Here is a 14,809-nt window from a genome sequence, read left to right on the forward strand (position 1 = left end):
CATGATTAATCTTAAAGGTTAATACTTATTTCTCCTATATGCTTAAAGGTTAATACTTATTTCTCCTATATGTTATATTCATTATAAGGGCAGGGAACATGGAGATTTAGCAGCAAACATCAGCCCAACAAATGAAAATCCTTTCACCAATGCTCCCCTTAAGATCTATTTAGTCTTAAGATACGATAAAGTTACATTTTTACATAGCAAGGACACAGTGATTTATAACAAAGCACAGTGATCTATTACAAAATAGAAAATCCATTAACTCAAAAAGTCTAGTATTGCTAACATCAAACTACTATATTTCCTTTGCTATATTCCAAATACATTGATTAATATATTCCCAGGTGCCTAAGGATATGGAGGCCTGGCGGCAATCATTGACTCAACAAGAAGAAAAAGCCCTATGCTAATTAAGACTCCAAAACTCTCTGTGCTGTTTATGGTTAAGAGGTAGTAAACAATCATGTGCATAGTGGCAGGAGTATGGATAATCCTGTCACACAAGCTAGTCTGTCAGCAGAGAGGTTTGACCTGAGACACCCTTGTCCCACCCAGAGCAGGGAATTAGCAGCAATTATTGACACAACAAATGAAGAACGCTTCACCAATATAATTCCTAACCAACCTACTATACTAATAATTTCTAATTCCCCCAAAGAATTTGCCTTTATTAAGTCTAAAACATCTCGTGTCTCTCAGGTTGGGAGGCTGTAAACAATCACATGTGGCCAGATGAACCTATACAGGTGGGCTAGATAACCTTCAGAGGAATCCATAAGCTGAAACACTCTTGTCACGCCCAAGGATTTTTATTGCCTTGGAGCTGCACGTTTACTCCTTCTCCAAGAAAAATGGTTATGGAGGAGAGCATAAAACTGACTCTGGTTTTGGGGTAGATGTTTGGGAACAGGGGGTTTCCTGAGGCTTGATCACGCCTTTGCCAAGCCTCCTTCCTCATGACCTTTGCCATGGGCGGAGTTCCTCATGCAAGGCTTAAATACTTATTATGTAAAAAATAAACAAAGATAAGCTGATTTCTTCTCATACACACACACACAATGTAAGTAAGATAGTGCAATACCTTTAAATAAAAAAAATAATAACCTAGAGTAAATAATAATCTAAATAAATAATAACCTAAAATATTTTTAAAGAAATAAAATAAAGAATCATTCAGACATATCCAAGCTGAAAGAATTGGTCACCTGCAGAGCCACAGTGCTAGAAATGTTAAAGGATGCTTAGGCAGAAGAAACAACAAATCTTGTGGAAACGTGGATCTGCAGAAAGGAGGGAAGAACACAGAAAATGGCAGTTGCATGGACAAACATATATGACTTTTTTCCTTAAAATGTAAAACTCTGAAAAGATAACTAGCTATTTGAACAAAAATGATGAAACTGTTATGAGGTTCATAACTTATATGCAAGGTAATATATTATGTCTAGAAGGGGAAAATGGAAATATATTAAGATGCTTATACTATACATGACATGGTATAAAAATCACTTGGAAGCTGACTGGGATAAGTTAACCATGTATGTTATACCTGAAGCAATCACCAAAAGTATGAATCAAAGTCATCGATAATAAGCTATATGTTTATTGAGCCTGACTCAATATTAGTCAAGATGTAAATTCTAAATTTGAAACATAGATTCAGTCAATGCAGCCTACGTTTGTCTCAAAACAAGCTTCTTGCAAATGTGGATGAGCCATGTTTACATTGCTCAAAATTTATATGGATTACAAAATTTATATGGAAAGGCAAAGGAACTCAAAGAGTTAAAACAAATGCCCCCGCCCCCGCCAAAAAAGAATGAAGTTGGAAGACTAGTTGATTTCAAGACATTATAAAGTTAGAGTAATCAAGACAGTATAATATTGATGAAAGGATATGTCAATGGAACAGAATAAAGAACTGAGAAATAGACGATACAAACACTGTCAATTTATTTTCGACAAAGATGCAAAGGTAATTCAATTGGAGTATTTTTAAGAAATGTTGCTTAGAGTAAATGGATATCCATATGCAAAAATATAAATCCTGTATGCCTCACAGTTTGTATAAAAAATGGCTCAAAATGGATTACTGACATACATATAAACTGCACAACTAAAACTTTCAGAAGAAAATACAGGAAAAAAGTCTCCATGATCTTGATTTTAGTGATGTTTTGAGATATAACACTGAAAGCACAATCTAAACAAACAGAAAAAAGCACATGTATGTAGATAGGTAGACAGACAGAGATTTACCAAAATTAAAATTCTTGCTCAGCAAAAGGCACTATTAAGAGAATAAAAAGGAAAGTCACTAATAGAAAGTATCTGCAAATAACATAGCTACTGTAGGTCTTATATCTATAATGCATAAGGAATTCATAAGACTTAAGATTTAGAAAACAATACACTAAATTAAAAATGGGTAGAAGGGCTTCCCTGGGTGCTCAGGTGGTAAAGAATCTCCTTGCCCATGCAGGAGACCTGGCTTCAATCCATGGATCCAGAAGATCTCTGAAGGATATTGAAACCCACTCCAGTATTCTTGCCTGGAGGATTCCATGGACAGAGGAGCCTGGTGGGCTATGTCCATGGGGTCACAAAGAGTCAGACACAACTGAGCAACTAACACACACACACACACAATAAACTAAAAATGGAAAACAATCCAGAAGTTGCTGCACAGGTGAATAGATAAACTAGAGTGCATAGTTTATCATAATGGAAATCTAGTCGATCATAAAAAGGAACAAATTATTGATTCAGGAAACAAAAAAGGGTCAAGTGCATTTTGTTAAACAACAAAAATTCAAGAGAAACATAGGGTGTAATACTTTTCATATGGAATTATAGAAAAGACAAAAATATGGGGATGAAAACCACATCTGTCATTGCCAGTAACTGGGTCTGGAGAAAAGGTTGATTACAAAAGCGTAGTAGGAATGGGTAAATATTTGTGGTGCAGGGGACACACGTGTGCGTGCTCAGCCATGTCTGACTCTTTGCAATCCTCTGGACTGTAGCCCACCAGGCTCTTCTGTCCATAGGATTTTCCATGTAAGAATTCTGAAGTAGGCTGCTGTGCCCTCCTCCAGGAGATCTTCCCGACCCAGGGATCAAACCTGAATTTCTTGTGTCTCCTGAACTGCAGGCAGATTCTTTACGACTTGAGCCATTGGGGAATGTGCTAGGGATATGACTCTATGCATTTGTCAACATCCATAGATCTGTATACAAGAAAGAGTGGATTTCCCTGTGTGCAAATTCTATAAAATTTTGATAGGATATACTATAAGAAGATGAAATGTGGACTGTAACAAATCTATCTGTGTGTCACAAACACTGAAAAGTGTGAGATAGAAAAGAGATAGTCTGAATAACTTTGTAAAACAATATTTTGCCTAAATGAGTAAAACTAAAGAAAATAAGGCCTCCCCTAGGCTACATATGACAAAAATGCTGAGGTCTTCAGTCAAGAGTTCATAATGTGAAAATTATTCAAGTTCTTTGGAGGAGACTGTATCAATATCATTGAAGACTAACACTAGGAGAATGTAAAAAGAAAAAGAAAGCACAATGGAGTATCTCACCAGTTGTTAGTTGTCAAGAAACTTTTGCTGATTTAGTAGACGCTTTGATCGTATAAGATTAGTGACATTAGCAAAAGATTCAAACTCAATGATCAACAACTTATATACAACAGATCTGTATTTCGGGAGGTCATCCTAAAATTTTGCAAAGTTCCACCACCTCAAAGGTATACAATATATAATTTATTAAGATTTGCCAAAAATGAAAAGAAAGCCTATAGAAGTTTGAAGCATTGTGTTAATAGAAGATGAGACTGTACATAGAATAATTTTGAAAAAAGAAATCTGTATGTCTCCTGTTCTAAATAGGCAAGAGAGAAATGTCATACTTTTATAAACTGATCATTAAGGAAATAAGACTACATCAGATTATCCTAGCTTACTGATACTAGCCCGTGGGTTCAATTGTTTACTTGCCCAGGTTTCATGTCTATGAGATTCAACTTCCTTTGGAGAGTCCTCTGCAGGGACAAAAGTTCCCATCTTCAGAGCATGAATGTACAACCATGTTTGCCTATCTAAATCAGTCCTGCGTTTAAAATAAAGTTTTATTTTGTTTTGTTTGGCTTGATTAATGTGAACCAAGTACATAAGTGCCATCAATGTTGGGCATAAAAACAAATTAAACTTTGCGTTCTTGAAAAGGAACAGCAGATCCTGGGCAAGGACTGAGGAAATTTTACCTGAGGAAGGTCACTTCCTCTGTGGTCAAGGTCATTCCATCCATGGCTTCTTAAATGGTTCCATCTGTTCAATTTTCCAGTAATGGAACAAAAATTTATTGAGTGTCTATATTATGAGCCAGGTATTGTGTAAGGGTCTAGGAACAAAAAATTGACAAAGACATAGCTTGTTCGATGGTGGTGCTATGTCCAGTTTAAGAAAGTAGATAAATGAACAAGGCTCATGTTGTAAATGCTTACATACTTGTGAGTTCAGAATCTTCTGAGAACAGAGTAAAAGCATTTTAGAAGAAAAGGAAAGGCAAGAACTAATTCCCAGTTTTTAGCTACACAAACTTGAAAGGAAGGGGGTCCTTGCTGACGGTGCTACTGTTGCCTAGGGTAGGATGCTAATGTCATGTAGTACAGAGGGAAGGATGGGTGAAGGACTTCCAGAGAGATAGGGAGAAATCTCACACAAAGAGAAATGATCTATATCCATACTCAGATAAGCACTCAAGTAGTGGAAAATAAGCAATTTCTGAGCCTAGCTCTTTTTTAAAATTGAAATATAGTTGATTCACAATGTTTTGTTAATTATTTCTGTATAGCAATGTGATTCAGTTATACATATGCACATATGCATATATATATATCATTGGATATTGAATATAGTTCTTTTTGTGCTATACAGTAGGACCTGTTGTTTATCCATGCTATATGTAAAAGCGTACATCTGCTAACTTCAAACTCCTGCTCAATCTCTCCCCGAAACACTTCCCCTTTGGCAACCACCAGTTTCTTCTCTATATCTGTGATTCTGCTTCTATTTCACAGGTAGGTTCATTTGTGTGATACTTTAGATTCCATGTATAAGTGATATTGTATGATATTTGTCTTTTTCTGATTCGTTTAACTTGGTATGATAATCTCTAGGTGCATCCATATTGCTTTAAATAGAATTATTTCATTCTTTTGTATGACTGAGTAGTATCCTATAGTATATATGTACCAAATCTTCTTTATCCATTCCTCTGTCAGTTGACATTTGAGTTGTTTCCATGCGTTGACTATTGTGAATAGTGCTGCTATGAACAGGGGGGTGCATATGTCTTTTTGAATTGTAGCTTTGGCCCAGGAGCAGGACTGCTGGATTATATGGTGATTCTATTTTCAGTGTCCCGAGGAAACTCCATACTCTTTTCCACACTGGATAAGCCTAGCTCTTAATCCCATTAAGGAGAAATGAACTGTTGTACATTAAATATTCATTTAATTTTCTATATATGCCACTATGAGGTAATTCAAGAGAAAGTTGCTGCAATATTGTGTTGAGTGATGGGGTTTTTATAATGTTCAAAAACATAAATCACTGATAGAAAAGTCATTAATGGAATTTTTCCTTCTAGTAAAAACATATATAATATACATATATATGTATATGGGTCTGCATTTACAGCTGTCTTATTTCAATGATTTTACTTAAATAAGTGGTGTGATTTGCTTCAACATTAACATACTAAAATGCATTTTTATTTTGTATATTTTTTTATTTCTTTTCCATGTTTCCTGAGTCTAGAGAGTAATTATATCTATATATAAAATATTTTTGCACTTTATTTTTTAAAAGGATTTATTTACTTATTTATTTTATTTTATGGCTGTGATGGGTCTTCATTGCTGGCATGTGGGCTTTCTGTAGTTGCAGCTGGTGGCAGCTACTCTTCATTGTTGTGTGCGGGCTTCTCACTGTAGTGACTTCTCTTGTTGGGGAGCACAGGCTCTAGGTCTGCAGGCTTCAACAATTGTAGCACTTGAGTTCATTAGTTAGGGTTCCTGGGTTCTAAACCAGGGACTCAGCTGTTGTGGGGCATAGGCTTAGTTGCTCCCTGGCATGTGAAATCTTCCTGGACCAGGGATCGAACTGGTGCCCGATGCACTGCAAGGATGATTCTTGGTCCAGGCTTCCACTGGATCATCAGGGAAGCTCTCTGTACTTTAAGTATGAGCTTAGTTTTCCAAAAGTAAAATTACCTCATATTTCAAAGGGAAAAAATGTGCATACAACTCAGAAATGTATATTTTTGTCATGTTGGAAAATGATGTCACTAAAGGCAATGCTCCCCATGATATTTCATTTGTTAGGAAACTACTCACTTATCAGGTTTATTTGGTAGTTTTCACAGTCACATGACTTGACTTAGAAGAGCAAATATCTAACTATTTCAATATCATTTATTTAATAGTGTGTCCAACATTTTCAAATCCAGGAATTGCAAGGTAGAGTCTTTTTTCAAGTTGCATGTATCTCTCTGATCCTTCTTCTGTCCTCGTTTCTCTCTAACCTAGCCAGGAAATGTTCTCTGATTTTAAAGGCTCAAGGCAATGGCACCCCACTCCAGTACTCCTGCCTGGAAAATCTCATAGACAGAGGAGCCTGGTAGGCTGCAGTCCATGGGGTCGCTAAGAGTTGGACATGACTGAGAGACTTCACTTTCACTTTTCACTTTCATGTATTGGAGAAGGAAATGGCAACCCACTCCAGTGTTCTTACTTGGAGAATCCCAGGGACGGTGGAGCCTGGTGGGCTGCATAGTCAGTCTATGGGGTCGCATAGAGTCAGACATGACTGAAACGATTTAGCAGCAGCAGTGGTTAGATTTGACCCACAAGACTAAGTCAGTATAATCTACCCATCTGAATGTCTGTACACTTAATTCCACCTGAAACCTTAATTTCTGTACCATATGAGGTAATATATCCACAGGTTTTCTAGATTAGGGTATGGCCCTCTTCCTGGACCTTAAAGCACAACCTAATGTCTTGCTCAGGAGGGTACAAATATAAAAACGCCACCAATGACTTAAGGTACCTTTGATATTGAAGTAGGTTTTTCATCAGAGAGTTCTGATGCAGACCTTCTCTGCAAACTTCACAAATGTCTGGCCACAGTTGTCGGAGAAGAATAGGGCCTCTTCTTTTCCACATTACAAAAATTACATGTTTACTTCTAGTGGTGATCAAACCCAGAACTCTCCTAACAAGAAAGTCAAGGAGATGTAGTTTCCATGTCAGTTTAAGGGATAAAGATGATGATGAATCAACAACATGCAACATGTTTGTACAGTCCATATATTTGTCAGTTCAGCATATGTAACATCCTCCTATCCTTCCAAATACCTATAAAAACAGCATCATGATCAAACATGATGACAGCAACCCTCTTACAAAGGAAGTCAGTTCTTCCACTCTCCAGATGGTGGGAAATCCAAGTTTTGTCATTCAGTCTCTGTACCCGTCTTTGGTTGATTAAAGATCGCGCCCCTTCCAGTTCATTAAAATTCCTTCTTTGACATTCTGTAACACAGCTACTAGTATTTCGTCAAACTTACAAGAAATAATAGGAGACTGAACAGAGGAGAAACCAATCAAAATATAAAAATGTATAAATAATCAAACAAGGAAAAATATGCCTAGTTTGTATAGTAGCATTATTGAAACTGGTCATGGGAAAGTTAAAATTTGCTTTTTCCATACTCACTCAAATTCTGGTCTTGGTTGTATAACTGGGGGAATATCTCAACCTTGTATTCTTGAAGTGTCTCTATTGTAGTGGTATTGGCTTTCAGAACTCTCCTATTAATTATTGCCACTAGTTTTAAAAGTACTAAAAAGGTACCTAGATAGTCACCTGGAAAACAGACACATTTCTCTTCATTCCTTATAGCAGCAATCCTAACTCCCCTAGATAATGAATATCAGTCACCTAGGAAATACAACAATACACCTTTTTTTGATGATTAAGAAATATGAGTCCAAAATGACTGAATAGAAGTACTTCATTTGGTTCAATAGAGCTTGAGACCTACAACATTTAAATCAACAGAGCACAAAACTGAAGGCATGAGAAGAGAAAAATGTACCTGTCCAGCCCATTAGAGGAGACGTTAAGTGATTAAGTTAAAAGTCAGTCACTTCCATTCTCTATCACTTGGTTCACAGGCTGAGAATTCTGATGAGAGGAAAGTCACCAATTAATAACATTTATTTATATTATATTACGTGCTGCCTAGGATATCACCTTGGAAATAAGGTTTAAATGGAATATAAACTCTTTTACAGTTATATCATGTTTGTTTCTTCTGGTGAAGACAGTGAATCCCTTGGATATTTACCAGTAAAACAAACACCTTTATCAGAAACAATGCAGTATGAACTGTTACACCAATAATTAGGGCATTCCACAAATCTACAAAGATGGTATTGGCAGAAGATTTTAACTGGGGAAAGCAAATGCACTTAACAGAATATGGTTCTATTTTTAATGAGTGAAAACTCCTGCACCTTCTATGATGGAAGGAAGCTACTGCAATTCACCAGCTAGCAAGAAGTCTGGTGATACTGTAAGGGTGTAGTACCCTGTTGGAGGCTTATTAATGTCTGCCTATTTTCTGGTTGAACACTCAGCAGACCACCTTACCTGCCTCCTGAGAAATCTCTATGCAGGTCAAGAAGCAACAGTTAGAACCGGACATGGAACAACAGATTGGTTCCAAATTGGGAAATAAGTATGTCAAGGCTGTATATTGGCACCCTGCTTATTTAACTTCTATGCAGAGTACATCATGTGAAATGCTGGGCTGGATGAACCACAATCTAGAGCCAAGATGGCTGGGAGAGATATCAATAATCTCAAATACACAGATGATATCACCCTTATGGCAGAAAGTGAAGAGGATCTAAAGAGTCTCTTGACAAAAGGGAAAGAGGAGAGTGAAAAAGCTGGCTTAGAACTCAACATTCAAAAAACTAAGTTCATGGCATCTGGTTCCATCATTTCATGGGAAATAGATGGGGAAACAATGGAAATAGTGACAGACTTTATTTTCTTGGGCTCCAAAATCACTGCAGATGATGATTGCAGCCATGAAATTAAAGATGTATGCTCTTTGGAAGAAAAGCTATGACCAACCTAGACAGCTTATCAGGAAGCACAGACTTTGCTGACAAAGTTCCATCTAGTCAAAGTTATGGTTTTTCCAGTAGTCATGTATGGATGTGAGAGTTGGACTATTAAGAAAGTTGAGCACCGAAGCATTGATGCTTTTGAACTGTGGTGTTGGAGAAGACTCTTGAGAGTCCCTTGGACTGATAGGAGAGCCAACCATTCCATCTTAAAGGAAATCAGTCCTGAATATTCATTGGAAAGACTGATGCTGAAGCTGAAACTCCAAATACTTTGGCTTATGCAAAGAACCAACTCATTGGGAAAATACCCTCATCCTGGGAAATATTGAAGGCAGGCTTAGGAGGGGATGACAGAGGATGAGATGCTTGGATGGCATCACTGAATCGCTGGGCATGATTTTGAGCAAGTTCTAGGAGTTGGTGAAGGACAGGGAGGCCTGGTATGCTGCAGTCCATTGGGTTGCAAAGAGTCAGATACAACTGAGCAAATAAACTGAACTGATTCAGCAGAAGTAATATTCAGATCAGCTTGGTTAGAGGAAAATTAAGTTGCTGAAATATTTGCATGATATCCCCCAAGCCATCTTCACCACTGATGTCCTTTTAAAGTCTCTGACTACTGACACTGAAGTAGTGTAGATCTGTACCTATGGCCATCTAAGCAAAGTGAAGAAGCAGATGCATTATTTAAAGTTCTTCCCACTGGAATATTCCTCCCCCTCCATTTTCCATCAGGTCTGTACTTGAAGATTATGGGAGTCTATTTCCAGTTTTTGCCAGTGTAACATGCAAAACTAACAGGTGTGCAGGCAATGTGGAGAGATTTTTCCCCTTCCTCTTTCTACATCATCTGAAATGAGAGACTCTCCATGAGTTCGAAAGTGTGAACTGGAAGCAAAATAGCCATGTGGCAGGAGTAGATGTTTCTAACTTCTTTCCCATAGTGACTTCCCATTATGACTAAATGACTTTAGAGGAAAAAGAGACAAATTATGACTATCAGTAGGGTAACCCAGGTATATTTGCCAACAAGATGTACACATTCAATTTCATAGGAAAAATTTCCCCACTCCTTCTCACCTCATAACTAGCCATCTCCACTAATTCATCCCTGACATTTCAATAGTGTGCCTCATTCAAACAACCTTGTTTCAAATAAGATTGAATTAAAAGTAATTCTGGTATTAATTTGCTGTGATTGCTCAGACTGATCATTTTATGTATATATATATATATATATATATATATATATATATATATATATCTCAGTTCATAGTCCCTTCTTGTATATGTATGTGTGTATATGTATTCCATATATATATATAATCTGAAGGTATATAAAGAATATAAAATAAACATAGTACAACTTCCTGGGTTGTGAATATACTTCAATATATACCATGGGTTATACTGTTTTAATGTACATTCAATAATACCATATTCACTATTTGCTATTACGAAGTTTTGCAAAAAATCATCTTTTACGTTTCATTTTTGTGTGCCAACAAAAGAGATCAGAAAGAGATATTAACAAAACAATCCCATTTGTCATCACATTAAAAAGAATAAATACCAAGGAGGTTAAAGGTTTCCCTAGTGGCTCAGTGGTAAAGAATCCATCTGCAATTCAGGAGGTCCAGGAGACTTGGGTTTGATCTCTGGATTGGGAAGATTCCCTGGAGGAGGGCATGGCAACCCGCTCCAGTATTCTTGCCTGGAAAATCCCATGGACAGGGGTGCCAGACAACTACCGTCCATGGGGTTGCAAAGTGTTGGACACAACTGAAGCAACTTAGCACACACACATATAGGGAACAAGACTTATACTCTGAAAACTAAAAAATGCTGATAAACTGAAGTTGACACAAACAGATGGAAAGATATATGGTGTTCTTAGAGTAGAAGAGTCAATATTGTCAAAATGACTATACTATCCAAGGCAATCTACAGATCCAAAGCAGTACCTGTGAAAATACTCAACGCATTTTCCCACAGAACTAGAATAATCCTAAAACATGTATGGAACCAAAAAAGACCTCAAATAACCAAAGCTACCTTGAGAAAGAAGAACAATGGTTCCCCCTGTTTTCAAAATATACGACAAAGCCATGGTCGTCAAAACAGTATGGCACTGGCCCACAAACAGATACAAGAGATCAATGAAAGAGACTAGAACATCCAAAAATAAATCTGCACTTATATGTCACTTAATTTATGATAAAAGAGGCAAGAATATACAATGGGGAAAGACAGTCTCTTCAAAAATTTTGTTTGAAAAACTGAAGGGCTACATGCAAAAGAATAAAGCTCCACAACAGTGTACACTATGCAACTATGTCAGAAATTTAAAAAAAAGCTTATAATAGTCTGAAGAGTTATGTTAACAGCAGATGAAACTTTTTCTAATAACTTCAGAGAAAATAAATACTTTGTCTTGTATTCCTTATAAGACCAGAGAAATGTAACAGGACTCCTATTAATCTATCTTCAAAGACTTGATTCATCAGAATGACCCAAGCCCCTAAGCCCAAACAGTTAATGATTCAAGCCCCTAAACTCAAACAGTTGATTTCTCCTGTACAGATTTTATTGAGTAATCCGGCTTCTTCAGTAGATACCTCTGCAGGGGCAAATGCCATGTTTTGAAAGCATGAATGTACAGCCAAGTTGGCATCTCTATCGTAAATAGATAAAAGTGTTCCTTCTTTTAAATGAGCTTATCTTGGAATTAGTTAATGTAAATGAATTGCTGGAGTTCTGACAATGTTGGGTACAGGAACAAAGTTAATGTTGTGTGTCTACATGTCTACAAAAATGAATTCAAAATCCTCAATAAGATGAGCTAGTTGAGGAGGCCCTGCATTTCTAAAACATGTTCTAAAAGCTTCTTATTCATTAAGTTTTCCAATAAGTCAGTTGACATTTTTTGGTCACTAAGAATGGGAGAAAATACTTGCAAATGAAGGAATGGACAAAGGATTAATCTCCAAAATATACAAACAGCTCATGAATGCATGCTGAGTCACTTCAGTCATGTCTGACTCTTTGTGATCTTATGAACTGTAGCCCATCAGGCTCCTTCTTCCATGGGATTCTCTAGGCAAGAACACTAGAGTGGGTTGCCATGCCCTCCTCCAGTGAAATTCCCGTCCCAGGGATCAAAACCAGGTGTCCTGCAGCTTTTGCACTGCAGGTGGCTTCTTTACCCCAGGCCTCTGGGGAAGCCCCCAAGCAACTATAGAGTTCAATCAAAACACAAACACACACACACACACACACACACACACACACACACACAAACCAAACAAACCAGTTAAAAAATAGATGGAATACCTAAACATTTCTCCAAGAAGACATACAGATGGCCAGGAGGCACATGTAATGCTCAACATCACTAATTATTAGAGAAATGAAAATCAAAACTACAATGAGGTATCACCTCACACTGATCAGAATGGCCATCATCAAAAAATCTACAAACACTAAATGCTGGAAAGGGTGTGGAGAAAAGGGAACCCTCATGGACTGTTGATAGGAATGAAATTGATACAGCCACTGTGGAGAGAAGTATCAGTTCAGTTCAGTTCAATCTCTCAGTTGTGTCCGACTCTTTGTGAGCCCATGAATCGCAGCACGCCAGGCCTCCCTGTCCATCACCAACTCCCAGAGTTCACTCAGTCCATCAAGTCAGTGATGCCATCCAGCCATCTCATTCTCTGTCGTCCCCTTCTCCTCCTGCCCCCAATTCCTCCCAGCATCAGAGTCTTTTCCAATGAGTCAACTCTTCGCGTGAGGTGGCCAAAGTAATGGAGTTTCAGTTTTAGCATCATTCCTTCCAAAGAAATCCCAGGGCTGATCTCCTTCAGAACAGATTGGTTGGATCTCCTTGCAGTCCAAGGGACCCTCAAGAGTCTTCTCCAACACCACAGTTCAAAAGCATCAATTCTTCGGTACTCAGCCTTATTCACAGTCCAACTCTCACATCCATACATGACCACAGGAAAAACCATAGCCTTGACTAGACGGACCTTAGTTGGCAAAGTAATGTCTCTGCTTTTGAATATGCTATCTAGGTTGGTCGTAACTTTTCTTCCAAGGAGAGAAGTATGGAGATTCCTTAAAAAGCTAAACATAGAACTACCATATGAGCCAGCAAACTCACACTGGGGACATACCCTAAGAAAACCATAACTCAAAAGGAGACATGTACCCCAATGTTCATTGTAACTCTCTTTACAATAGTCAGGACATGGAAACAACCTAAATTTCCAATGATATTTGAATGAATAAAGAAGATGTAGTACATATATACAAAGGAACATTACCTAGCATAGTATTAGTAACAAAATTAGGTCATTTGAAGAGATGCCATTGGACCTAGAGTCTGTCATACAGAGTAAAGTAAGTCAGAAAGAGAAAGACAAATATCATATATTAATGAAAATATGTGGAACCTAGAAAAATGGTACAGACAAAACCATTTCCAGGGCAGGAATAGAGATGTAGATGTAAATAATAGATATATGGACACGGCGGCAAGATGTGATAAATTGGGAGACTGAGATTGACATATATATACTACCATGTATGAAATAGATAGCTAATGGGAACTTGCTATAAAGCACAGGGAGCTCAGCTTGGTCCTCTCTTATGATTACATGTGTGGGATAGAGTGGGGTGGGATGGAGATCTAAGAAGGAGGGGTTATATGTACAGCTGATTCACTTCATTGTAGAGCAGAGACTAACACAGCATTGGAAAGCAATTGTACTCCAATAAAAATAAAGTAGGAAAAAAACAACAAAACAAAGGAAGCAGGCATTGTGCTAGACACTAGGACTTTAATATTGAAAGAGACATTGTTCCTGCTTCTTGGAGCTCAGTCTGTAGAAATACTGATAAGCAGATAAGTGACCATAGCTTATACAATGAAAGCTATCATAAGTACAGAGTACTATGAGAATGTAGAGGGAACCACAGCTGAAAAGGAGAGTCAGGAGTATTTCTTATATTACAGTCATATGGTTTTAGAGGACCTCATTCCTCACTTAGATGCTACTCTTCCCTAGGACAAGGAAATAATAGCATTTAGTGTGGGATGGGAGGAGAGAAAGAGGGAAGGGGGAAGATAAGGTAAAAGTCTTTTGGACAAATTACAGAGATATCAACCACAAGGAAAAAATGTCATATATCCATGTCTGGTTGACAATTTATATAGTTGAAAAACCTGTTTATAATTATTTGAGTCTAGGTCTTAATTCCATTAAATTTATAAACAGTATATTTTTGCATGTTTAATATTTACTTAAATATCATGAGGAGGTAACTCTAGGAAAGGTTGTTATAATACATTGCTAGGTAATTAATAGTTTATCTGGGTGGAGAATGACATCATTAATGTGAAAACCATTCATGGTTTGTTTTATTCCTCCTTTAAAAAAATACAAGTAATTATACACTTGTAGCTGCTTTATTTAGGTTACTCCTCTTATAGGAATAGTGTGATTGACCATTTACATATTAAAATTCATATTTCATTAATATTAGTTTACTTCAAATTCTCTTTCATGTGTCAACTGA

The 14,809-nt window shown here is 37.2% G+C and overlaps 1 protein-coding gene across 1 annotated transcript in view; it reads right to left on the reverse strand.

Moving 5' to 3' along the window:
* Positions 1-11,339, reverse strand: part of LOC138444639 (protein LEG1 homolog) — a 30,645-nt gene extending 19,306 nt beyond the window's left edge. Inside the window, exon 1 of the mRNA XM_069597983.1 lies at positions 11,285-11,339. Coding sequence (XP_069454084.1) covers positions 11,285-11,339 — 55 coding nt within the window. The remainder of the gene's footprint in view (positions 1-11,284) is intronic.
* Between the last annotated feature and the right edge of the window lie 3,470 nt (positions 11,340-14,809).

This window comes from Ovis canadensis, chromosome 8, assembly GCF_042477335.2.
Source record: "Ovis canadensis isolate MfBH-ARS-UI-01 breed Bighorn chromosome 8, ARS-UI_OviCan_v2, whole genome shotgun sequence".
Taxonomy (NCBI): Eukaryota; Metazoa; Chordata; class Mammalia; order Artiodactyla; family Bovidae; genus Ovis; species Ovis canadensis.